Source organism: Sorex fumeus, unplaced genomic scaffold (assembly GCF_029834395.1).
Source record: "Sorex fumeus unplaced genomic scaffold, SorFum_2.1 ptg000044l, whole genome shotgun sequence".
Lineage (NCBI taxonomy): Eukaryota > Metazoa > Chordata > Mammalia > Eulipotyphla > Soricidae > Sorex > Sorex fumeus.
Window position 1 is genome coordinate 13,575,340 of NW_026606101.1, and position 24,460 is coordinate 13,599,799.

A 24,460-nucleotide genomic window follows, 5' to 3' on the forward strand; every position below is an offset into this window, starting at 1 on the left:
CCTCAGACCCACTCCACCCCTGGCCGCATCTCCCCTTCCGTTAAGGTCACTTGAGGTACCTCTGCTCAAGAACACTGACTTTTCAAAAAATAAGGGTGAGCTTAGGGAGTCACAATTGCGTATCAAAACTATAAACCTTCTCTGGAGACCTAGGAATAGATGTCAAAGCTCTGTGCAGAGGTGCAGTGCCCTGGGCTTCTTGGGGCAGACAGAAGAAGGCAGAGGCCGCACAGCCGTGCTCTGGTGAGACAGGCCCACGAGAGACACGGAAAGCATGTGAGGCAGGTGGCAGGGAGACGTGTGCGTGGGCTGCCTGAGTGTGGACATCTGTGTCCTGGGAGACGGCTGGTCTTCCTCCTCCAGGAAGTCCCTGGTGACTTTTCTCCAGGGCTGACAGGCAGTGGGGGGGCGTGTGCTCCCTTGTGGATCAGTCCCGGGAGGCCTGGCCAGAGGGGCCAGGTCAGACCTGGTCAGAACTCATCCCGCAGCTGCGGGGGGCTGTCCATGCCGAAGAAAGAGGACGGCCTGCCCTGGAGGTCCCGCTCCCGCTTCACGAAGGCAGTGAAGGAGGAGACGCAGTTGCCGATAAAGTGGTCAGCTCGGCCGAGGATGTACAGGTCGATTTGAGCCACCTCAGGCTTCAGGGCCACCACCTTCACCTGCAAGACGGAGTGTGTCACGGCCATGGTGCCCAGGGCCCAGGAGCTACGGGGCCGGGCCTGCAGGCACTCTGAGCCCCCCAGCCCCCTTCCTCTGACCAGTCAGACACACAAAAGGAAGCTCGCAGAGGATGCAGGTGTGGGGCTGAGCCTGCAGCTGCCTGGGTCCCCACCCCAGGCTGTTCTCTACCGTCTGCCTCTGCGGATTAGCTCTGAGCAGCGCACGTGGAATCCCTGGGCCTGGAGTGCCTTCTCCCTCCCTCTCCTTCCCTACCAGACCTAGAAGACCCCAGCACCTGTCTCGAGAAGCTAAGCCCAACAAGCTGGGACCCCCAAGCCACGATGTGACCATACAGCACCCTGCTCATCTGCTTCTGCTGCCCAGAGGCCAGGGAGCCCATAGGCCTGTCCATCCTCTTCCCAAGACGATGGACAAAGGCGCAACCTTCTCCTCAGGCTCACCCCTCCCTGAGAACAGCCAGACGGCCGCTTGCCTCTGGCCCTGTATCTTCCTGCCTCTCCCACTCTAGTCTCAGATCAGCCAGAGGGAACCATTTATTCATTTTTCATTTTTTGGTGGGGTGACCCTATGTGGTGTTGGGGACTTGAACCAGGGTCACCACTGATGCCACAACACATGCAAGGCAAATGCTTTAACTCCTGTACTATCTCCCTAGTCCCCAAGTGGTAGTTTTGGATTTTTTTTTTGAGGGGGGGTATCACACCGGATGATGCTCAGGGATTACTTGGGGGACCAGGAATTGGACCACGGTCCACGATCAGCAGCATTTAAGGCAAGTGCCCTAACCACTGTACTATCACTCTAGCCCCAAGAGAGTGGATCTTGAATGAGGACCACAAGGTCATCGTCCACCACCCTCCACAGCCTTCAGATCTCCCCTATCCCTTAGTGGGTTCCACCTCCAACCTATCAGATGCCCCCCGCTCGGCTCTTATGTCTCTCCCTCTATCTGGGGACGCTTGTCTGCTTGGTTAACACCTCCTTAATCCTTCCTCTGGAGCTGAGTCTTCCCTCTCTGGAGAGACCCTTCCTGGCCTCCAGACCCCTCCCTGGCCAGGGTCCTCTGCCCGTCAATACACTCACCCAACCACATCCCTGACTCCTGAGCAGGTAACACTGACTGCAAGTGTGACTCCTTGGTGATTCTGGGACGAATGCCTGTCTCCTGTGCCCGACTGTCACTGCTGGTGGGGACTCACCTCTTTAACTGGAGTGGCTGAGTGGCCAAATGAATGAATGACAACCCCACCCCCCACCCGCCCCCACTCCTGGATCTCTCTTGAGACCTGTATTATAGATCTCTGCAGGCTCTTCTCCTGAGGGAGGCAGGGGATCCCAGGGATGACCACATCCCGCTGACCCCGGGTCCAGCCTGAGAGAAGACGCTTTGCTCGGAAGGAAGGGGATGCCCTACGCGCCCAGAGAAGGGACCGAGAAGCAACAAAGGGTGAGAGCAGTGACAGGAACAGGAAATAGAAAATGGCAGAAGCTGAAGGTGTTACAACTCTAAAAAAAAAGAAAAAAAAACAAAACAACTCACAAAAAACTCCCTGGGACTCTCCAAAGGCTTCAGCACAGAGCAGAATCGGGGCTGAAAGTGCTGTGCTGTCACACAGAGATTTCTGATGTAGCCAAGATCACCTTCTTGCCACTCGGTTGGCAGCAAAGCAATTCTACCGGTTTAGTGGCTAAAATCCCCAGAAAGATTCCACCCACATCCTGAAACTTACCGGTTCAGTGTCAGGCCCACTGTAATTAGCTGGGAGGCCTTGAGGGTAAATCTGAGCCTCCTTACAACTTTGTTTTCCTCAGCTATAAAATGGAGGGGTTGGGGGGGGGGGGGGGAGAAACTCCCAGTTGATGGTTTTCTTTTAAGGGCAGTTGGGAGACCAAAAGGCCCTGACATGGCCCTCCTGGTCCTTCCCGCCTGTCTCGGGGGTAAAGAGAAACAGGAAGACCCCCGCCACACACACACATACACACACACACACACACACGGCCATATGCCCCCACAATCACTTAGGGCTTGCATTCGGTCCACGGGCCTGATCTCTAAGGGGGCTGGAGAGAGTACAGGGCTCACAGGTGGCAGACCTGGGTTTAATCTCTGGCACCCCATATGGTCCCCGGAGCCCCACCAGAAGTGATCCCTGACTGCAGTCAGGAGTAAGCCCTGAGCACCACTGGGTGTGGCCCCCAAACAAAAACAAACCAAAAAACCAGTCGGATGGCTTGCCAGACACCTCCTTCCCTGCTCGTCACTGTTCCAGCAGCACACAGGCCATTCCTCCTTGCGCGCCTGGCCCGAGGCCCAGCGCTGCTCTGCCCTTTGTCCATCCAGCACCCTCTCGCCCCAGGAAGGCTACTTTCCTGAGCCCTTATCTGTGCTCAGACACTTGGGAAGTCTGTATCCCTGATCTCCAGAATGGCGCTGAGAGATAGACACTATCTCAGGCCCATCTCGCAGACAGGAAGCAGCAGCCCAGGCGGGCGGCACGGAGAGGCCGGGGGTGCCCTGGCTCCCAAGTTCCTCTTCGCCCTCCCTCTGCTCCACAGGTTCTCCAGCCAGAACCCACACTGTGCTGGGGGCCACCTCCTGCTGGGTATGTGGGGGACAATGGCCATGAAGCTCGGCAGGAGCTCCCACCCTCTGCGCCGGACCCCAGCTTGCAAGGGCCCACTCTTTCGGCTGTTGTTGTTTAGGGGTCACTCCTGGAGGGCCTGGGGGACCCTATGGGATGCTGGGGATCAAACCTGCGTCTGCTGGGTGAAGGCACGCACCCTCCCAGCTGTACCATCTCTCTGGCCCTGCCAGGGCCCACTCCTGCTCGCCTGAACCAACAGGCATCTGAGAAGTGTTCGTGGTGTGTCAGGTACTTAGACATTGAGGCCTGCAAGGCCTGGGGCGGCCAAAGAACCAGGAGACACAGAGAAATCTAACTGTGTGAACTGTGAATCCTGCCAGCAGGGAGCCAGTACTTGGGGGTGGGGAGTAGGGGGTAGGGAAGCGGAGGGAGGAGGGAGAAGAGACAAATGTATTTTTCTAGTGTGTGTGTGTGTGGGGGGGGGGGGGGGGCTGGAATCTTTTCTTGCTGTTTTTTTTGGGCCACACCTAGCAATGCTCAGGGCTCACTCCTGGCTCTGTGTTCAGGGATCACTCCTGGAAGGCTCAGGGGGATTGTAGCAGGTGTTGGGGATTGAACCCGGGTTGACTGCATGCAAGGCAAACACCCTACCCACTGTACTATCACTATGGCCCAGCAGGTGTGTTTCAGCACGGGCCTCACATAAACTAGGAAGGGCATCAGATGCGAGGAAGGGCCGTGATGCTGCCCTGGTAACAAAGGCCGAGGGCAGCCTGGAGGGTCACTGTGCAGAGGTGCTGAGCTGGGCTCTGAAGGAAGGGTCAGAGTTGGAGGAGGAGCTGGCTGGTCAAGAAAATCATCCTACTTGGAGGTCGAGGGCTAGATCGTGGGGGATGGGGTCCCACCGGGGCTGGGCCTACCTTCCCCTTGAAGAGTTGCTGGATCTCGGGCACGTAGCTCTCGGAGTCCGTGGCGACGTAGACCGACTGGGCGCCGACGGCCTCCACCCAGAGCTGCAGCGCCCGCCTGATCTCCTTCAGGTCCGGGAGGCACATGGTCGGGGTGAGCGGGGCGGCCGTGCTGCGGTGGTAGCCCACGCACTGGGGCGACGCCATGAAGTGGGAGCCTGCGCTGCCGTCCTTCAGCATGGCACACGCGTTCTTCTGCGGGGACACAGCGAATGATAAGAAGCACCCCCTCCCCCCGCCTCCCCGGAAGCAGTAACTGATACGGGGGCTGGGGGTGAAGGCAGTGGCTGCTGGATGAGCCCAACTGTTGTTCACAAAAGCCCAAGGGGAGGAAAGAGGAAGATGCGTGCAGGGTGGTAACAGAGGCCCTTTCTTTCTGGGGAGTGGGGCATGGGCTTCTGATGACAATTTGTTTTCTTGGCCTGACTGCGGTATCTGGGCCTTGCAGTAGAATTCTGCAGTCAGGGGTTATAATGGGCAGCCTTATCTGATCTCTGGCTTCAGTGGGGACATTCCTGATAACTCTCACGAAGCACATGTTTGCAGTGGGTTTGCGTGAGATAACCTTTATCAAGTTAAGGTGGGACCTTTCTATTCCTGGTTCGCCCAAGTCCACCCCCACCCCCCACCCCCCATCATGAATGGGTGTTGACTTTTATCAAATATTTTCTTGGCTTCAACTGAGGTGACTACATGATTTTTCTTTGCTGGGTGTTGATATAAGAAATTTCACTGCCTTCCACGGACAAAGTTGACTTGTAAGGCTCTTGAACATGTCACTGGGTTTTTCCTTACTAAGATTATTTTTTCTTATGATCTAAGTTTGCGATAATGGGCTATAATTTTCTGAACTGACCTTATCTGAGCTTGGTATTCATATAATGCTTGCTTCATTAAAAAATTAGCATATTATATCTTTTTATGTTCTAGGAAAATACAGATAAGAGCTATCTATTCCTTGAAGGTCTGGCTTAAACCACTCATAAAATACTCTGGGCCTGGCCTATTTCCTTTGTGGAAGCCGGAGGGAGGCAGAAGGGAATCTGGTGGGTAAATAAATGTTTGATTACTTCCTTAACTGGAATTTTGGTCTAATTTCTATACTTAGTAGTTTTCACGTCTTCAACAAGTTCTCTTCACATGCACATTCATATTCTTAGGTACATGAGGGAGCTTGTCTACATGGGTCCAGTTGTTTTATTTATTTATTTATTTGGTTTTTGGCCATACCTGGCCATGATCAAGGATTACCTCTGGCTCTGTGCTCAGGGGTGACTCCTCGCAGGCTCAGGGAACAATATGGGGTGCTGGGGATCAAACCTGGGTCAGCTGCATGCCAGGCAAGCGCCCTACCTACTACTGCTCTGGCCTGGGGCCAGTTTTTCTCACAGGAAGTTATACAAAGTGGGGTCTTCACCCAAGCAGCAGCCTCTGAATTTAGGCTCCTCTGCCGTGAGCTTCACCTCTCCTCCCAGGCTCGTGTTTCTCCGGCTAAGCCCTGAGCCGGGACAGGAGAGCCTGGGGCTGAGACTCATTCCTGACTCACTGCCTGACCCAGAGTGGCACAAACGAGGACACAAACGGGGCCTGCCTAGGGGAGTCCTGGCAAATCGGCCTTGGAGAATCCCCGCTCTGACATACTTGGGGCAGGATCACAGACACAGGCCCAAGGATGGAGCAAGTCCTTGCTCTGCCGTGACTCATGCTGAACGGGGAGTCCCGCTGTGGAGTTCACAGACACAGAGACCCTACTCGGGGACACGAGAACCGATGGTGGTGGTGGGGTGGGGGGAGAGGGGGGGTGGTGCTTTACCCAGTCAGAGCCAATGCGCAGGTGAATGCCCACGTAGGGCCGCGTGAGGTGGGCACGGATGTGGGCCTCCCCCATCTTGACCATCTCATCTGACCAGACCATGTACTTCTGGAGGACTCTATGCTCTTCTAGCACCGGGAACTGGGCCGGGGCTCCGGGCAGGGCCAGCACGGGATGCTCCTTCGGAGGAAATCTAGGCAGGAGACAGAAGGAGGGGATGTTAGAAGAGGCACTGAATCTGGCCTTGATCCCACAGGGAAAAGGATGGCAGGGCACCACGTCCCAGAGACCCTGCAGAGGGGCCTCGGTGACACGCAAGACGCGAGGCAGGTTGTGAAACCGCCAGGGGGCTGATAAGACTCCAGGGCGGTGACGGCGGGCCCGATACACAATGCCGTCCTGCCGCGCGGAATTTATAGCCCTCGCTGCTTGTTTAATAATCACAAAGTTACTGTGGAGCATTCCAGCCCTTCGTAGGTCATGCTTCCCGCTGGGGCGCACTCACTGACTCCAGGGTGGCACGTCTGGATGAAGCCTTTGCCCTTTGGCCCACATGGCAGCTGTGCACACCAGGCGACGGACAGTGCATACGCCAGAGGGAACATGTGCACGGGCCGAAATCCTTCACTCAATGCCCAGCCCTTCCCTCTGACGGCCTGCCATGTGCTTGGGCTCTGTGGGGAGCAGGACAAGCAGGCTCCCTGCCCTGCTGTGGGATCCCAATATCCCTGGGAAGCACGGCCGGCTTGGTCTTAGTGAGGCACTGCCTCCAGGAACAAACTCTGGCACATGGAAGAGTTTGAGAAACACTCCTTGATGGAATGGATGGGAGCAAACCTGGAGCCAGCACAGCCCCAAGTCTGTCCCAGGAAGGCGTGAATTCTCCTGCAGCACCAGGAACTCCTGGTGGCTGCACGTGTCTTGCTGAAATGCTTCCCCTTGGCCCGACAAAACCCTTACCTAATGTTATGAAACAGGCGTCTCTAAGACACTGGGGTAGTTTCTCATGAAGCGGCCTGCACCAACGGTGTGCCCCAGCAAATGAACTTGTGGTTCGGACGCTGGGAAGCAGAGGCCGACAGCAGCCCCAAGGGAGCCCATACATAAAGGTTCGTCGCTGCCTGATTCCAAACAACCCAAACTGGAAACAACTCGAGCTCTCTCCACAAGTCAACAGTGAAAAAGACTGCAGGCATCCGTCCCAGGAAATGCTATTGTGGTATAGACTGATACCGGCAACAGATAGTATGGACCACAAAGAAATCCTGCCAAACGGAAAAACCAATTCCAACAGATTATATACTGCGTCGTGATCCCACATGATGAGTGCTTTTGAAATGACAAGCTAGTGAGGAGGGCTGAAAATGGAGAAGTGACTAGTGTTGTCAGGGGCTAGTGAGAAACCTCGGGAGGTGGGTGTGGTAATAAACTGGCCACATGAGGATTGTTGTGATAGATCTTGACTACGATGGAGGGCACAGGAACTCACACAGTGATAAAATGGAATAGAACTGGACACACACACACACACACACACAGACACACACACACAGACACAGACACACACATGTAAGCAGAAGGAAAATAGGAAAGTTGCACACGATGGTGGATTATGAGTGTGACCACGTTCTACTTGTGACATGACAATCCAGCAAAGTGTCACCGCTGGGAACACTGGGTAAAGGGCATGTGGAATCTCTTTATTTATTTTTTATAACTGCACATTATAAGAGCAGTTATAAGCACCACTGGGAGCCAGGATTCCTGGGCACTAGGGTGGAAGAAGCATGTGTTTCTATAATAGTCTCCACAAAATTTTCAATTCAAAATTATTAAGTATTTGGGGGGGCTCGCCTGAGTTTAATCTCCATATGGCACTCCATATGGTCCCCCGAACCCTGCCAGAAGTGATCCCTAAATGCAGAACCAGAAGTAACCCCTGAGAACTGCTGGATGCGGCCCCCCAAAATAAAACAAAATTAAATATTTCAAGTCCTTCAGAATTTTGAATTTTTTTTTTTTTACTTTTATCTATTATGGTCCACCTGTTTCTTTTTTCCTAAAGGAAATAATCTCTAACAATACACATGTGCGGGGGCTGCAGAGACGGCCCAGTGGGCTTGGAGAGCATGTTTGCATGTGGGAGATCCGGGTTTGCTCTCCAGGAACACGAGGTCTCCTGAGCACCACTGGGGAGTGAGAATTCCTGGGCACGAGGGTGGAAGAAGCACCCCGAACCCAGTGCTGCTGGTGGAGCCCTCAAACAAACCCAAACCAAAAAAAAAAAAGCACATACTGACAGAAGTTCTACTCTGTCTTTTTCCTCTTTCCAGATGCTGCAATTTTATGCACAATTACACGTTTGCTATTTTTATAGATATTATCCTGTGTGCTTCTGGACAGAGCCAGGCGGCCTTGTTCCAAGGTTGACTGTGCCAGTGTGAACCTTTTTATACCCACAGGCCAGCGCTCATGGGTGAAAATTACTGGACTCATTTACTAACTCCGACCATTTATTAACTTCGGTGGATGACATAGCCATTCTGTGCCTCAGTTTTCTCATCCGAAAAATAAAGCTAATAGCTCCAATTTAATTTGCTGAGAAAGTTTAATAGACTAATATGAATGGAGCATTTAGAACAATGCTTGGCAGCTAGAAAATTCTATTAGTGTCACCACCACCAACAACAATACCGTTATCATATTGTTTATAATTCATGTCAATTTTTTTCTTTTTTTGGGGGGGGGGTTGTCAGGGCTTACTCCTGACTCTGTGCTCAGGGATCACTCCTGGCAGTGTTCAGGAGACTGTATGTGGTGTCAGGGATAGAACAGAAGTCAGCTGCTTGCCAGGCAAGCACCTTAACCCCTGTGCTATCTCTCTGGCCCCATCTCAGAATTTCAAGAATTTCCATCTCTGTTTTAGAGATAGGGCTGTGTAGATACCTCGGGTCACGTGCTCGTGTTCGTCCCTCTAGAGATTTTCTCATTTGTAGTCATGAACAGCAGTTTTCCGATCTTGTCCCGTCCTGCGGGACAAAGAGGTGGTTTCGCTCTCACATGACTGGGCTGCCTCGGGCAGGGCCCTTCACCCCTAGACCAAAGGTCTTGCTCCCCAAACACCTGCCACACTTCTCCCCCCCAGGCCCCACTCCTGAACCTCGGATCTGAGGAGGGGGAGCCTGCCCCACTTTTCCTTTGCTGTCCTCCCTGCCTGACTGTGGGGCCGGGGGTGGGGGGGCACCTGGGCAGCCTCGTCAGCCAGGACTCCTACACCTGCAGCCCGAGGGCCTGGCTCTACAGAACACGCTCTTCAGGGCTGGGGAGATGGTAGAGGGGGCAGGGCACTTGCCTTGCATGCAGTCGACCTGGGTTCAATCCCCAGCACCACATATGGTCTCTCCCGAGCCCTGCCGGAATGATAGCTCAGTAGAGACTGACAAGGTGCCTCCAATGATAGGAAGTAAGAGCTTTTGGTCCCCTAAAACCTGGGCTGGGGCAGAAGACCATCCCTCTGCCAGATGCTATTGGGAAGGGGCTCAGAGCTCATTCAGTGATCAGAGATTCAAAGAACTAAGCTGGTCCTTACCTAATGTACTGTGGCTCCGCGGCCCCCCTTCCTCTGTTTCTAAATTTTTTTGGTGGGGGGGGCGGGTCATCACACCCAGTGATATGCAAGGGTTACTCCTGGTTCTGCCTTCAGGAATGGCTCCTGGTGGTGCTTAGAGGAACATAGGGATGTCTGGGACTGTGCCAGGTCAGCTGTGTGCAAGGCAAATGCCCTACCTGTTGTACTATTGTTCCGGCCCCCTTTGCCCTGTTTTAACTCCAACACTGCACGCCCATCCTCCCCAACCCAGTCAACAAGCGTCTTCAAAGCTGGCTGTGGTGATTCTGGTTCCCAGTTACTAGCACAGGCCTTAAGAGACAGGAGATATGATGAATATTCGAGAATGAGCTCAGAGATCTTGCCAGGAAGAGTGGAAAAGGGAAACCAGAGTTTATGCTCTTATTGAGATGTCGAGATTAGTGTCCTCCTGGAGGTAACGTGCTTTGCTGTGGGAGAGGTTGCTACATATGGTCCCCATGCACTGCTAGGGGTCCTGAGCTCAGAGCCGAGAGCGCTCAGAAGGGTCTGGTCCAGATATAAGCCCCTGCCCCCATAAAAACAAAACAAAACAAAGCAAAACAATGTCTGGAGATGGGACAGGGAGACAGTTCAAAGCACTGGAGAGCATGCTATGTTTTGGGGGGTGGGGGCAACCATGCCCAGCGGTACTCGGGGCTTACTCTGGGCTCTGCGCTCAGGGGTCACTCCTGGTGGGGCTCACATGGCTCATACCACATGGGGTGCCGGGGATCAGACACAGGCCAGCCAGGTACGAGCTTTGCATATGGAAGCCTGAGCCTGACCCCTGGCCGCAAGGAGCACATCACAGGTTTGGCTCAAAACCAAAACAGATAGAACTGGCCTGGAGTGGAAGGAGAGTCAGTAAAATGCTCAGTGTTTTTGGAAGGGTGCCGAGACTCTGAGTAAATTTCATTTCCTTTATTATTAAAATAAATAAATAAAATTCTGGGACCAGTGTGATAGCATGAGGCCAAGCTGGGTTCAATCTCTGGCATGCCATATAGTTCACAGAACCCCACCAGGAACTATCCCTGGATAGCGCAGAGCCAGGAGTGAGCCCTGAGCACCGCCTGGTGTGGCTTCCAAACAAAACAAAACAAAACAAAACAAAACAAAATCTTCCACCAGACCTGTGGTGGGGATTCGAAAGGGCATTCATGCCAAGAAATGAGATGTTTAATGTAGACCGAAATGCTGTACAGTTGGGATTTCATCAAGAAAACAAACAAAAGAGCCGACCCACGGAGCTAAGGCTGAGTCACTGAGTCTGGGAGAGGTTTATTATGCAGCAACAGCCGGGAGGGGAACACCCTGCATTCTGCTACACACACACACACACACACACACACACACACACACACACACCAAGCTTGCCCCTCCCTGTCTTGCTTCTGATGTCCCACCATGAAGAACCCCCTTTCCACCAGCCCTCAGAAAGGGTTCTGCCCCCCCTCTGGCTGCAGGTTTACACCCTGCACCCCCAAAGTTTCCACCCTAGTTATTCCGAAGCCTCATCCCCGTGCCATGGAGCCAGGAGGCGCAGCCATGGGAAGCCGTCAGATCTAGCTGAGGTCATGAGGGTGGGGTCCTCTGCAGAAACCAAAGCCCATCTGAGGCTCCGGGGTTCCTCACTGCATCACCAACAAGTGAGGGCTCGGCAAGAAGCCGCATGGTGAGGACAGCCTCACCGCACGCCACCGGAGAACCAAGAAAACCAATCGAACGGGATTGCCCACCTAAGCCGTAATGAGGGGCACTTGGACCTTCGTTTCTCAGCGGTCTCGGTCACTGGCTCACGAACTAGTTCTGCAGGCAAGTCCCAAAGGAACTGGGGCCGGAGAGACAGGATGTGCTAAGGTGCTGGCCTCGCACAGGGCCAACCCTGGTTCAGAGCACGACCTACGGTTCCCGCCACGCACTGCCTAGAGTGGTCCCTGAGCACGGAGCCTTGAGCACCACTGGGTATGGCCCACCCCCTCCCAGCTCCAAACACACAAACCAAGCAGGACCTGGAGCTGCTAAGGAATGGCTCTCTGCTTCAGGGCTGATCACGGAGTACTCTGGAGTCAGGATCAAATCCCACATCATCCACCTCAAGCTCCATGACCTTGAGCTAGTGATGCCACTCCTCTGGGCCTCAATTTCCTTATGACAAGAACACCTGCCCCACAGATTTGCGGGAGGATTAAATGAGTGATTACCTTAGGAGACACAACGACGTGAAAACTTAAGACCCATCTCTGGCACACCATGGGCACAAGTTAAACATTAGCTTTTACGATCTATTAAAACGCTTCCAGAAAGACCCCAGCCCCAACAGCCTCCTCAACCACTGCCTGACTTGGCTTGTCCATTAACTTCTAGCAGCTCCGGTTTCCTCACCTAGTGGAGATGGGTTCGAGGAGCCGCTTGGGGAAACATCTTGAAGGCTCTGACGAAACAGAGCACATGGACAACAGTCACAGCAAACGCTAGCTGGGCCCTGGCTGTGTGCCGTGCGCTGCAGCCACAAGGGAATTCTCCTCCCCATTCTTCCACGGGGACACTCAGACCAGACAGACAACTGGACATGCCGGCTCAGGCTCCCCCGGGGAAGAAGCAGGACTGGGACTGAGTGCAGATCTGTCTTCCCAAGCTGGGTTCATTTCTCACACCAGCCTATCTTTGGCCCATTAAATACCAAGCAATGTGATTCTTCACGAATTCATAAACTCCACACGGTTCCCAGCCCATGGCGGACTTCACAGCTCACACCCCCACCTCGCCAGACTACAGGCATCAAGGATCACAGCACTGTTCAGGCGATGATCAGCCTATCTCGACTGCAGTTGTCTGAAGGCGGGGCTGGGTCTTCCTCATTTTTATATATATCGCCTCTGGTCTTTGAGTACTATGTCTCATACATGACAGACGCTCCATAAATATTTCACAGTATGTGCTAGTGTCCTGCTAACCTATTTTTTTTAATAGGGCATACTGGAGTGTACTTAATAAAGCACATCCAATTATTATCAGGATGACATCATTTCTCAGTCTGCGCCTGCAGTCACCCGTTCGTCTCTAGAAGCTGCTTCCAATTTTCACCTTGTGAAGGGGAAGGTGACTCGGGGAGTGATTCTCACGCCTCGAGGAGGAAATCAAGATTCATGTGACTGCACAAGCCTCTTTTTATGACATCCTTTATCGGCTGATAAACTCTTGCTCAACCTCACGGCGGGTCAATGTTCCACGGTATCAGGCGCTGAGGTGGGGACGGATCTCACTGGATCCCAAGTTCAACAGACACAGAGCCATACCTTTGGTCTCATCAAGGTGTGGTAGAAGGATTAGTGCTAGCACGCTGCTCCCTGCCCACGGCTCCCCATGCCCCTCTCCGAGACCCATCACCGCCGGCCCCTCCAGGTACCTCTGGATCCATTGGTCCTTGTAGGATGCGCTGAAGGAAATGCCTGAAAAAAGCTCTGACTGGTTGAAGCTCACTTGAAACTGATCCCAGAACGGCCCAAAGGGGTTTCCTTCCTGCAGAAAGAGGATGGTCACAGGCTTACTGAGGGCACTGAAGGGACAGCCCGATAGGAAGGGAGCAAGTGGATGGGAGAACAATTTGATTCGCACTGAAATAGACCTCAGAGGTCCAGGAGAACACATGCCTAGCCTGCGTGAGGCTGTGAGTTCAATTCCCAGCACCGCTCGGCCCGCTGAGCACCAAGATACCATGGGTAGAGGCCTGGGGGCCTCCGAGCACTGTCAGGGTGGTCGTGGTGGTGCCCTACCCTTGGGGCAGCCTCAGCAGGAAACAGAAAGAGAAAGAGGTTCTCTGCCTGAGGGGGCGTGTGCCCTGCGGTCTGGGTTCCAGCAGGAGATGCCCATCCCAGTGTCGGGAAGCGATGCTCCTGTTCACCAGCCCCTGACCCTGCAGCACTGGGAGTGTCTGGGGAGGAAGCAGTTCATCAATTTGGGGCCATGGATTAGAACAGCCTTTCCCAAAGCGGGTGATATTGCCCCCAGGGGGAGCTGGGATGATTCAGAGGTGGCAGGAGTCAGTAGTCTTGGGTGCGGCTTGGGGAGGGGGTGGTGGGGGCACTTTCTGTTTTTCATTTAAAGAAGGTAGATCTCCAGAGGAGCACTGGAGTTGTTTTTCTCCTGAAGAGAGGACAGCGGGCCGGATAAGTGTGGGACTCTCTGGAGTAAGAGCTTTGGAGAGGCGCTGAAGATGAGACCCTCAAGGCCCTTCTTTTCACGGCGAAAGCAGGGTCCAGACAGGTGAGGGTGTTTGCTGAAGGTCACATGGCAGGGGAGGGCAGTGTCAAGGCTGGGAGCCAGCTCTTCTTCCTCAAATGCCTCGTGCTTCCCACCACCCTCCCTAGCTCTAGACACGGGAGGCCACTTGGGGATTGTCTTATTCTCAAACTGCCAGAAACCCACACGTTTCTCCCTGCTGAGAGGTAGGAACGCTGCAAGAGGGTGAACATGGCATCAGTGTAGGAAAGGCTGAACCCCAGCTCCACCGCCACGAGGCCAGGGGTAACCTAATCACATAGGTGCTGGATGGATAGGACAAGGGCTGAGGCACAGGCCTTGCTTGTGGCTGGTCTGGGTTTGATTCCTGGTACCACACAGTCCCTGAAGCATCTCTGGAGGCCCCCAAGCACCACCGGGATGGCCCAGGTAATCCCAGCCCGACATAGCAGGACTAGAGCAGCACCCCATTCTTGGGTCTGGACAACCAGGAGGATGGGCTGAGAATTGCTGTGACGGGCCCCTGGGCCTCCTGAACACCATCTGGGAGACCATGATCCACCTACCAATAACGTTTTATATATAGTACTGTAGCACTGTCCTCCCGTTGTTCATCAATTTGCTCTAGCAGGCACCAGTAATGTCCCCATTGTGAGACTTGTTATTACTATTTTTGGCATGTCAAATGCACCACGGGGAGCTTGCCAGGCTTTGTCATCGGGGAGGGATACTCTCAGTAGCTTCCCGGGCTCTCCGAGAGGGTCGGAGGAATCGAACCCAGGTTGGCCGTGTGCAAGGCAAACGCCTTACCCGCTGTGGTATGACTCCGCCATTTTATATATATATATATATATATATATATATATATATGTATATATATATCGTTTTATACACACAAACACACACACATAAAAATCAGTCTGTATTGCACTTAGAGCTCTCTCTATAAAACGGGGGGAAAAGGGGATACCCGCTGTAGAGATAGTATAGCAGGTAGGGTGCTTGCCTTGCACAAAGCGGACCTAGGTTTGATTCCCAGCACCCTGAGCCCCGCCAGGAGTGATCCCTGAGTACAGCGCCAGATGGAAGCCGTGAACACCACCTGATGTGGCCCCAAACAACAAAACCAAAAATAAATAAATAAAACGAGGATATTGCTAGTCTTTTCCTCGAGGAGAGTGAGACGCCAATGATGAGCGTGGGCACCGCTCCGCATGGCAGCAGGCCCCAGGAAGAGCTAAGTGAGCATCACCGACGACTGCCAACTGCCCTGCACCAAGCACCGAGCCCTGACACCCAGCTTTCGTGATACGTGGTGGGCAAGCCAGAGCAGGCACTGACATCGTGACTTCAAAGGCAGAAGCAAAAGCCCAGAGGAAGCCAAGTCCCCTGCCCAGGAGATGACAGCAGCTCAGAATTGGGACTGAAATCTCAAACTCTCTCCTCTAAGCTCTCCTGGTGCCCTCGCCCACATTTTGTCATCACTCAGCCTCTCAAGGGCCCGCAGGACATGAGACAGGCAGAAACGGTCCTGCCCAGACCCACCTTCATGGGGCATGTTTTCTTATCCGGGCTTCTCTGGGCTGCCACCTCAAAGCAGTATGCCACCCGCCTCTCGGGCGGCCAGTGGGTGGGGGCCAGCTTCTCCATGAAGTCTTCCAGGCTGATGACCCGGTGGTAGGCCTGGAGAGGCTCCAGCTTGAAGTACTTCTGGTAGGGCACATGCAGCTACAGGAAGAGGGGATAAAGGAAGGGCAGAGACACTTATCAGCATTACATTGTATGCCAAGAACCAGGCAGCCTGTGCTACATGCTAATGACAAACTTTTGGCAAAAGATACCAGTGAGGACGGAAATAGGCTGGAAAAGATATCTGCAAAACTAGAGAATATAGCGGTACCTCTTGCATTCAAAACTGTGCGAGAGACACCGATATGCTTTTCTATAAGGAAAAAAAAAACATGTGGATCCTTTTCTGTAAGGAAAAAGACAAATGACACAAGAGAAAATATGGCAAAGGGAAGGAGAGATCAACTCACACCAAAGGAAACCCAAATAAGCCAAAACACGCAAAAGACATGCCACTTCACTAACAGGAAAAAGCAAATGGCAATGATTCATTTCTCACTCATGATACCAGCAAAAATTGAAAAGTCTGATGATAGTTATGGGAAAGAATGCAAGAAGGGACCAGAGCGATAGTACAGCAGGTAGGGCACTTGCTTGCATGCGACCAACACAGATTCAATTCCTGCCATCCCATGTGGTCCCGCAAGTACAGTTAGGAGTAATTCCGAAGTGCAGAGCCAGAAGTAACCCATGAGCACTGCCGGGTTTGGACCAAGAAAGAAACAAAAATAGGATGCAAGGAAATGAACTGGTGGTAGAAGTGTAACTTGGGAACAAGAAAGAAAAAAAGAAAAGGATGCTCAGTGTCATGAACTATAAGACAGAAGTTGGAAAGTGTCACACCAAAGGCAATCAACTCAGAAGGAGGTTGCCTCTATGGTATGGGAGGCACTAGGATTGGCCTGAGAAGACGAGAGAGATTTGAATCTTTTAATGACTTTAGCTGTCCCATCTTATTTATTTCTTATAAAAAAAGATAAAGCAAAGGTGAGAAAACGCTAACGGTTATCCCACTGCATGAATACCAACTGTACAGAGGTAACTGCATGACTACTGATTGTACTTCTCTTTGCATTTTTCTAGGTCTAACAGGCTTAAGACACCGTGGAGCACAAACTGAACTTTATCGTACAGCCTAGCGTTTCCCAAACACATTCCACAAGTTCCAGCGGAGAAAGAGTCCTGCAGTGAAAATGCTCTCAAGTTGAGCAGGCCTGGGGAATACAGCCCGATTCTTGACTACACAGGACTTCTCAGGACCTTCAAAATGCTGGTAGAGGGGCTGGAGAGATAGCACGGTGAGTAGGGCGTTTGACTTGCACGCGGCCGACCCACGTTCGATTCCCAGCATTCCATATGGTCCCCTGAGCACCGCCAGGAATAACTCCTGAGTGCAGAACCAGGAGTAACCCTTGTGCATCGCTGGGCGTGACCCAAAAAAAAAAGCAAAATGCTGGTACATTTTGGATCTTCGGTTTTTTTTTTTTTTTTTTTTTTTTTTACCAATTTTGCACTGCGGGGAACTGAATCCAGGGCTTTCCATATGCAAGGCAAGTGCTTTACCATTGAGCTACATCCCTGGTCCTGGAACTCCAATTGGGGAGAGACAGAGAATCAAGAACAGTTTCCCAAACTATCTGCATCACTGACTCTTTCCACAGACAAGCTGTTGGAGCTCTGAAGAACAAGCTTCAGGAAGCTTCACTTGTTAGCAACTACAGAAGGGTTTTAAACTGAAATAATGAGATTTTCCTTTTCTTTTGTTGCTAGGGATGGAACGCTGGGCCTCCACCACTGGGAAGATTCACCTCTCTGAAAGATTACGCTGGCAGCAGAGAAAAGAGGGAACTGATGGTAAGATACAGTGGGGACAGGGCTTAGGGGCATACGGCACCGATGCCTTTACCTGTTCACACACTTATTCAGCATATATTCTGAGCCACTCTACAGGTCCAATCGAGAGATGGATTAGGCATGAGGCAGTTAGAAGATGTAAAGGGAGGCGGGGGAAACATTTAGCCTCACTAGGCTTATAGGTGCCTTGGGCTGGGTACCCAGGTGACTGGAGGGGCCAAACCCGGGCTGGGAATACAGGACATGAGGCAAGTGGGTGGGGAAAGATGGCAAGTTCAGTGCTGGCTTTGCGAAGCTGAGATTTTCTGTGCAACATCCAAGAAGACTCAGGGCCTAGGAGTTAGAAAAACAGGCCTGTTTCTCTGGACACAGATCAATCAGGGAGGTGCATGGGGGAATAGTGGAGTCAACAGAAACCCAGAGCCAAGCAAATACCGTACAGCACAATAGGAAGAGGCTAAAGGGCCAGGGCTGGAGCAATACCAGGTGATGCTGGGGAGCGGGGAAGAATGGGAAGGAGGGAAGCTCACGGGAGCAGGTGCCACCAGGGGATCTACTAAGATAAAGACTTCAAAGGAAGGGCCAGGGGACAGCTCAGCCAACAGATCACCCGCCTTGCAAGCACGGGAGGAGTGAGACTCAGACTTCTCTCCTAGGAACCCCCAAATCATCTAAGTGTGACCTCAGCAGCTCCACTGTTTGGGATCGCCAGTGCCACAGCACAGTGTGTGATCTCCAGAACCCCACCACTGAGAATGCATGAGGCTAGAGAGAAGGCATCAAGGGCTCTAGAGCACGCTTCCATGTGGGAGCCCCAGCTTCTATCCCCATGCCCCCTGCCGCCTAACCACTGTGGAGGTGGGGGGAAGGGAAAGGAAAAGGCTGTGCACACCACCCTTAAATGCGCCACCCTCAGGGGCTGGAGCAACAGCACAGCGGGTAGGGTGTTTGCCTTGCACGCAGCCAACCTAGGTTCGATTCCCAGCACCCCATATGGTCCCCCGAGCCCCGCCAGGAGTAATTCCTGAGTGCATGAACCAGGAGTAACTCGTGTGCATCGCTGGGTGTGACCCAAAAAGCAAAAAAAAAAAAAAAAAAGCGCCACCCTCAGTGAGCACTGTAGCTGAGCTGTTGTGAGCTCCATAGTCGAATAGTGCAACCTAAAGGTGAGTCAAGAGCTAATAGTAGGTGAAGGGCACAACCAAGGCTGTGGGCATGGCAACAACTGGGCCTGACCTCCAGCCATCACACAGCAACAATAGCAACAAGGATTTGGCAACTCTCAGGTCCCTGGTGACATCAGAGAGAACGGTCCCAGTGGGAACGGGAAGCTCCCCGGGGCCACTAAGCACCTGCAGCAGGCCAGAGCGGGAACCTCCCAGAGACTCTTGACTGAGAAGGCAAAGCAAGCGAGAGCTAAGCGGCCAGAGAGAGATGACGAGGCAGTGCCCAAAGGAGAACAGCCAAACCTCACTGCCTCTGGGATGGCAGCAACAGAGCACTTCCTGTCTCTCAGCACTTCTCACCTCAGCTGGTTCTGGGAGGGAGGCGCATGGATGGCATCAAGGCATGCCACAATCATTAGCTCATGCGGGCAGGAGGTAACAATTACAAGCAGCCTGTCTGAAGGGAGAGGAGACTGAGGCACGAAGAGCTCAAGCATCTGCCCAGCTCTGCGGACAGCCAGTCAGCAGAGTAGCCAGGCTGTGATCTTCCTGGCTTTCAATTTCTACTTCTTTTTTTTTTATTATTTTTATTAGTGAAACACCATGAGGTACAGTTGTAGACTTACAAATTTTTGTGCTTGGGTTTCAGTTATACAATGATCGAATACCCATCCCCCCCACCAGTGCCCATTCTCCACCACCACTGATCCCAGTATCCCTCCCACCCCCCATCAACTTCTTCTTTTTTTTTCTTTTTGTGTCACACCCAGTGATGCTCAGGGATCGATGCTCCTGGTTCTGACTCAGGAATTACTCCTGGCAGTGCTCGGGGGACTAGATGGGACGCCTGGGATTAAACCCGGGTCGGCCATGTGCAAGGCAAATGCCCTATCCACTGTGCTATGGCTCCAGCCCCACAACTTCTACTTCTTAATGACCTCCCTAAACATGCAGAGGGGAAAGGGAACCTTTGCGGAGGAGAGGTGGTTAGGATGATCACAGTCTTGGAGGGAATTTTTAAAAGTTCATTAAAAACTTTTTTTTCTTTTGGTTTTTGTTCAGTTTTGGGTCATACCCAGGGCTACTCAGGGCTTACTCCTGGCTCTGTGCTCACAGATCACTCCTGGTGGGCTCAGGGGAACACATGTGCTTGCCAGGGATCACACCCAGGTCAGCTGCCTGTAAGGGAAGCTCTTCACCCCTCTGTATTATGGCTCCAGCCCTGATTATTAAAAACTTTTAAAGTTAATTTATTAAATATGAATTCTGTTCCTTCTATTGGGTCCCCTGTTGCATTCAGAGCAAACAGAGATGGGGCCAGGCAGACAGTTCAAAGGACTGGAGCACAGGCTTTGCCTGTGAGAGGCCCTGACTCCATTGCCAGCTCCACGTGATCTCCAGAGCACCACCAGGTGTGTCCACAAAATGGAACAAAAAAGCAAAACAGGGCCGGAGCGATAGCACAGCGGGCGGGGAGTTTGCCTTGCATGGGGCCGACTTGGGTTCGATCCCCAGCATCTCATATGGTCCCCCGAGCACCATCAGGAGTGATTCCTGAGTGCAGAGGCAGGTGTGACCCAAAAGAGCAGCAGCAACAACAACAACAACAAGCAAAACAAAATGGAATGAAACAAGCAAATGACACGCAGGACCAGTGAGGAACACAAACAACAAGCAAGGAGCTGGCAGACGCCGAGCCAAAAGTCCCTTGACAGAGTGACTGACAGGTGACACTGGAGCCAGACCACCTGGGCTTGTGGCTTTGGGTACCTTATTAATTCGGCTGAGCTTCAATTCCTCCTCCAAAACGGATTATGGGGGGGGCTGGAGAGATAGTACAAACGATAGAGCATTTGCGCTGTACGTGGCTGGCATGAGTTTGATCCTGGGCACTGCATAAAGTCTCTTGAGCCCCACCAGGGGTAATCCCTGAGCAGAGAGCCAGGATAAGCCCTGAGCACTACCAGATATGGTTCAAAAATCAAAACCACCTGATCATGGGGAGCGCGGGTCGAGGGACCGGCTCAGTGGTGGGGCGCTTGCTGCGTGTGAGGCCTGGAGTCCCATCCTTGCTCCACCATGTGTGCCAAGCCCGGCACAATGTCCAGCTGCACCTCAGACAGGTGTGTGCGAGCCTGAGCATGGCCAACTGAAGACAGATGTGCAAGCACAGCGACCAGGAGTGAGAGCCCAGGAAGCAGGTGTGGGTGCACTGCAGAGACCCCTGGCAAGCATGAGCAAAAGACGGCAATGCTGGTGAGTACACGTGCACTCACAGCTACAAGGATCTGGGTCTCGGGGAACACAACTAAATGTGCAAGGAGCACAACCGTGTGTGTGTGTGTGTGTGTGTATGTGTGTGTGAGAGAGAGAGAGAGAGAGCGCAACTGAGTGCTGAACATTGCATGCACACATCAATAATGAGGAAAAATGAAGGGGAAGGGGAGGAGGAGGGAGAAGGGGAGGGAAGGGGAGGGGGAAAAGGGGAAGGGGAGTAAAGGGGAGGGGGGAGGACGGAAGGGGAGAGGAGAGAAGGGGAAGGGAGGGGAGTGGAGGGACTGTGATAGAAGGGACCCCAGAGGTGGGAGATGGCCCAGTAGCAGCCATTGCCTGCTGGAAAGCCTCATGGTCTGAGCTTGCTCCTCAGTGCTGACAGCATCCAGAGAGCCGGGCGCAGAGGCTCTGCAACTTGGGGACCCCCGATGCTGCAACAAGCATGTGATCTCCAGCCAACGCAGCAGACCAGTGCCAGCACCATAACTCAAGTGTGTGCGACTCCTGGCAAGCACGGTGAGCACTGTGGGCAGGACCGTGACCCCGCATGCGCAGGTTGGCAAACACTGCAATTAAAGTGCACAACCCCTTGCAAGAACCACAAGCAAATGAGAACCCTAGTCAGGGGTGTGTAACTCCCCCACCCCCACCCCGGCTCTGGTCACTGGGGCAACAAGGAAGGGGAAGGGTGGGGGGAACAAAAGCCCAAAGTGGATAATAGCACCAATCACCCTTGAACTGTGGGATGCACAGAGGGTGAGACCAGGCAGGGTTGGAAACGGAGACATCAGCCTGGGTCACGGGCTCTGAAACCACACAGACCTGGGCATGGCTTCCAGCCCTACTACACACAAATGATGTGAGCCGGGGCAAGTTGCTTGGCCTCGCTGAAACCTCAGTGTCCTTCCAAGGAGTGACAAGGAGGAAAGCGCTAGTCCTCACGGAGTGAAGGCAATACATGGCGATAGTACCCTGCGCCCAGGAGAGTCGTGATTATTTGGGGGAAGATGGGAGGCAGCGTGCAGAAAGGGGGTGCCAGTATAAGACCAGAAGTTTGGCACAGAAGGAAGGACCGGGAGTCCAAAAGAGACAGCAGGATGGAGGGGCGCGGGTCAGAGATGAGGCCATCGGGAGATACTTACATTGGTGAATGGAGGCTTGTGGTGCTGATACTCAATCCAAGGAGGCACAGCCAGGGTACGATTCAGCAGCTTTGCAAATGCCAGGGAGCCCAAGAAGTGATCAGCCTGGTTCCCGAAGCGCCCTGGGTGGTATATTGCAGGTGAGACCTGGGACACTCGGAACTCAGAAAGGACTCAGAGCCGTGGGCAGGGGGCAAGGACACCACCGAGAGGCAACAGGGCATCAGACTCCTGGGTCTGAAGGTTAATGCTCCAGACTCTGTCCCATCTGCTTTCATTACTCCATATTCCTTGTAGCTTCCCCGTGCTCTAGTACTTAACTTTTACTTTTTATTTTTGGAGGTGAGGGGAGGGCCACACCCATCATCACTCATGGCCTATTTCTGGCTCTGTGCTCAGCGATCACTCCTGGTGGGGCTCGGGGCACACTATACGCAGTACTAGGGATCACACCTGGGTCAGCCATGTGCCAGGCAGGCACGATACTCACTGTTCTATCTCTCTGGCTGTAATTCTTAAAGGGCAATTCACAGACCCACATGGGGTCTGAGAACTGAAGGTGGGAATTCTTGGAAAACTTGGCACTAGTAGAAGGTTTCTGAAGACACGAGGACCAAACAGTCATTCAAAAGCAACTGCATCATGAACTGGAGGTGATTCTGACAGCATTCACCCTTGCGGCATTTCCCAGGTGAAAAGGGGTCACAGGAGGAAAAGGTTAAAGACCTTTAAAGGTTAAAGAAAAGGTCTATCCTTTCCATCTCTTCCCCAGCCTTCGCTCTTGATCTCCCCGCGCCTGGACATGTTCTTCCACTTCTATTTTTCACTCACTAGAGCATGGGGGAAGCATCTTATTCCACTACTCCTCCACTAACCCCGCCATGCTCGGCCACCAGCCGTATGTCTCCCACGGTGGATCTGTGCTCCTTCTGGTTTATACTTTTCCTGCAGAGCCCTTTCCCATTTCCCAAGTTAGTCCTGGCTGTTTCCTCAACCTGTGAATGCCCCAGGACTGATTTCTTTGTGCCAGTCCTAGCAGGACATGCATACATTCCATTCACAAATATTACTGAGAGGCCACCATGCACCACACTTGAGGCTACAGACTGGGATTCAGGAGTGAAGGACAAGGTCTGTGAAGGGAGATGGCTCAGAGGGCGGGAGTGCAGGGTCTGCATGCAAGAGCCCCGGGTTTGAGTCCTGGCGATCACATGGTCCCCTGATCACTACCAAATGTAGCCCCCAAACACAAATTAGAAGAGGACAGGTCTTGGTCCTCTAGGATGATATTGCAAACAAATACAGTGGTTAAGTTTCAATCATTTGAAGAGAGATAGGAGATCAGTTTAGTAATGGAGAAACAAGATTAACTGGGATGAGGCCAGGAAGGAGTTCTTGGTGGCACTGATAAGGAGTTGGTCTGGGGGAAGAGGATGAAGAAAGGGAAAATGACAAAGCCAGCAGGATGCGAGTATGCAGCAAGAACAGAGAGGAGGAAATGTGGCTGCGGGCGGAGAATCAGAGAAGCAGGGAGAGATGGAGAGGATGGGTGAGGAAGAGCCAAGCGATGATGGTCAGGGAGTCTGGAGGAATTTCAGGATGACTTTTAGTGAATGACCGCCCAGCCCGTGGAGACCGCTCTCCGCGGCCCGCCCCAAACACTCTCTGCACAGACGTTTATTTCCCCATCGCCTGCTTCTGTTTCTAAGATACTATGTATTGACTTTCCCCCCCTTCTTCTTCAATGTTTCTCTTTTATGGTCTGCCTCCTGCAAGGGAAAAAGCTCTACTAAGGGCACGGCGTTTTCGGTCCTCTCCCGCCGCGGCCCCCGAGCAGGGGACAGGGCCGGACCCAGGTGTCCTCGAAGTGTTTTGCTGAATGAGTGAAAGGCTCTCCCAGCGCGGGGCTGGGCTAAGCGGTGGCAAGTCCACTAATTGCACCGACTCGGGCGGGACTCGAGCCCGGAGTCTCTCACGTGCTGGACACGAGCTCGTCAGCAGCCGGGCCACCGGGGCCGACCCCTCGCGGGGCTCTCCCCTGCCCCTCCGAGAGCCTGCATCTCTCTGGGCCTCAGTTTCCCCGTCTGAGCAGGGGGCTCGGGAGGCCTTACCCATGCATGGGCAGTAGAGCAGGTAGCCGGCCGGGTCCCAGGAGCCCGCGGGCAGCCCCGGGAGCGGCGGCGGCAGCAGCAGCAGCAGCAGCAACAGCAGCAGCAGCGGGAGAGACACACGCGGTGGCAGGGGCGGCGATGCCCACGCGGCGGCGCCCATCGTCGGCTCCGGGGCTGGGGCGCGCGCGCGGCTCCGGGGCGGCCCGGAGGCGGGGAGGAGGCGAGAGGAGGAGGCGGAGGCGGCGCGAGCGCCCGCCCCGCTCCCGGCGGCCCCCGCGCGCCGCCCGCGCGCCGCCCCGGCCGCTCTAGCCGGCGGGCGGGCGGGACCATCGAGAGCCCGCGGCACCGCCCCCTCCCTGCCCGAGCG

General features: G+C 53.5%; 1 protein-coding gene across 1 annotated transcript; it reads right to left on the reverse strand.

Moving 5' to 3' along the window:
• Positions 1 to 292: 292 nt before the first annotated feature.
• On the reverse strand, positions 293 to 24,274 carry POFUT1 (protein O-fucosyltransferase 1). Its single transcript, XM_056121723.1, has 7 exons — positions 24,094 to 24,274; positions 21,983 to 22,104; positions 15,463 to 15,645; positions 13,085 to 13,197; positions 6,048 to 6,240; positions 4,187 to 4,429; positions 293 to 659 (listed from the first exon to the last, which is right to left on the reverse strand). The coding sequence occupies exons 1-7, from the start codon at positions 24,251 to 24,253 to the stop codon at positions 471 to 473; spliced, it is 1,203 nt and encodes a 400-aa protein (XP_055977698.1). The 5' UTR covers positions 24,254 to 24,274; the 3' UTR covers positions 293 to 470.
• Between the last annotated feature and the right edge of the window lie 186 nt (positions 24,275 to 24,460).

Bases quoted from the DNA above. Each gene is read 5' to 3' on its own strand.
- POFUT1 (XM_056121723.1), bottom strand. From the start codon at position 24,253: ATGGGCGCCGCCGCGTGGGCATCGCCGCCCCTGCCACCGCGTGTGTCT. The intron at 22,105-24,093 runs GTAAGGCCTCCC...TATACCACCCAG, and splicing joins GCTCTACTGCCCATGCATGG to GGCGCTTCGGGAACCAGGCT. The intron at 660-4,186 runs GTAGGCCCAGCC...TCCGTCTTGCAG, and splicing joins AGCAACTCTTCAAGGGGAAG to GTGAAGGTGGTGGCCCTGAA.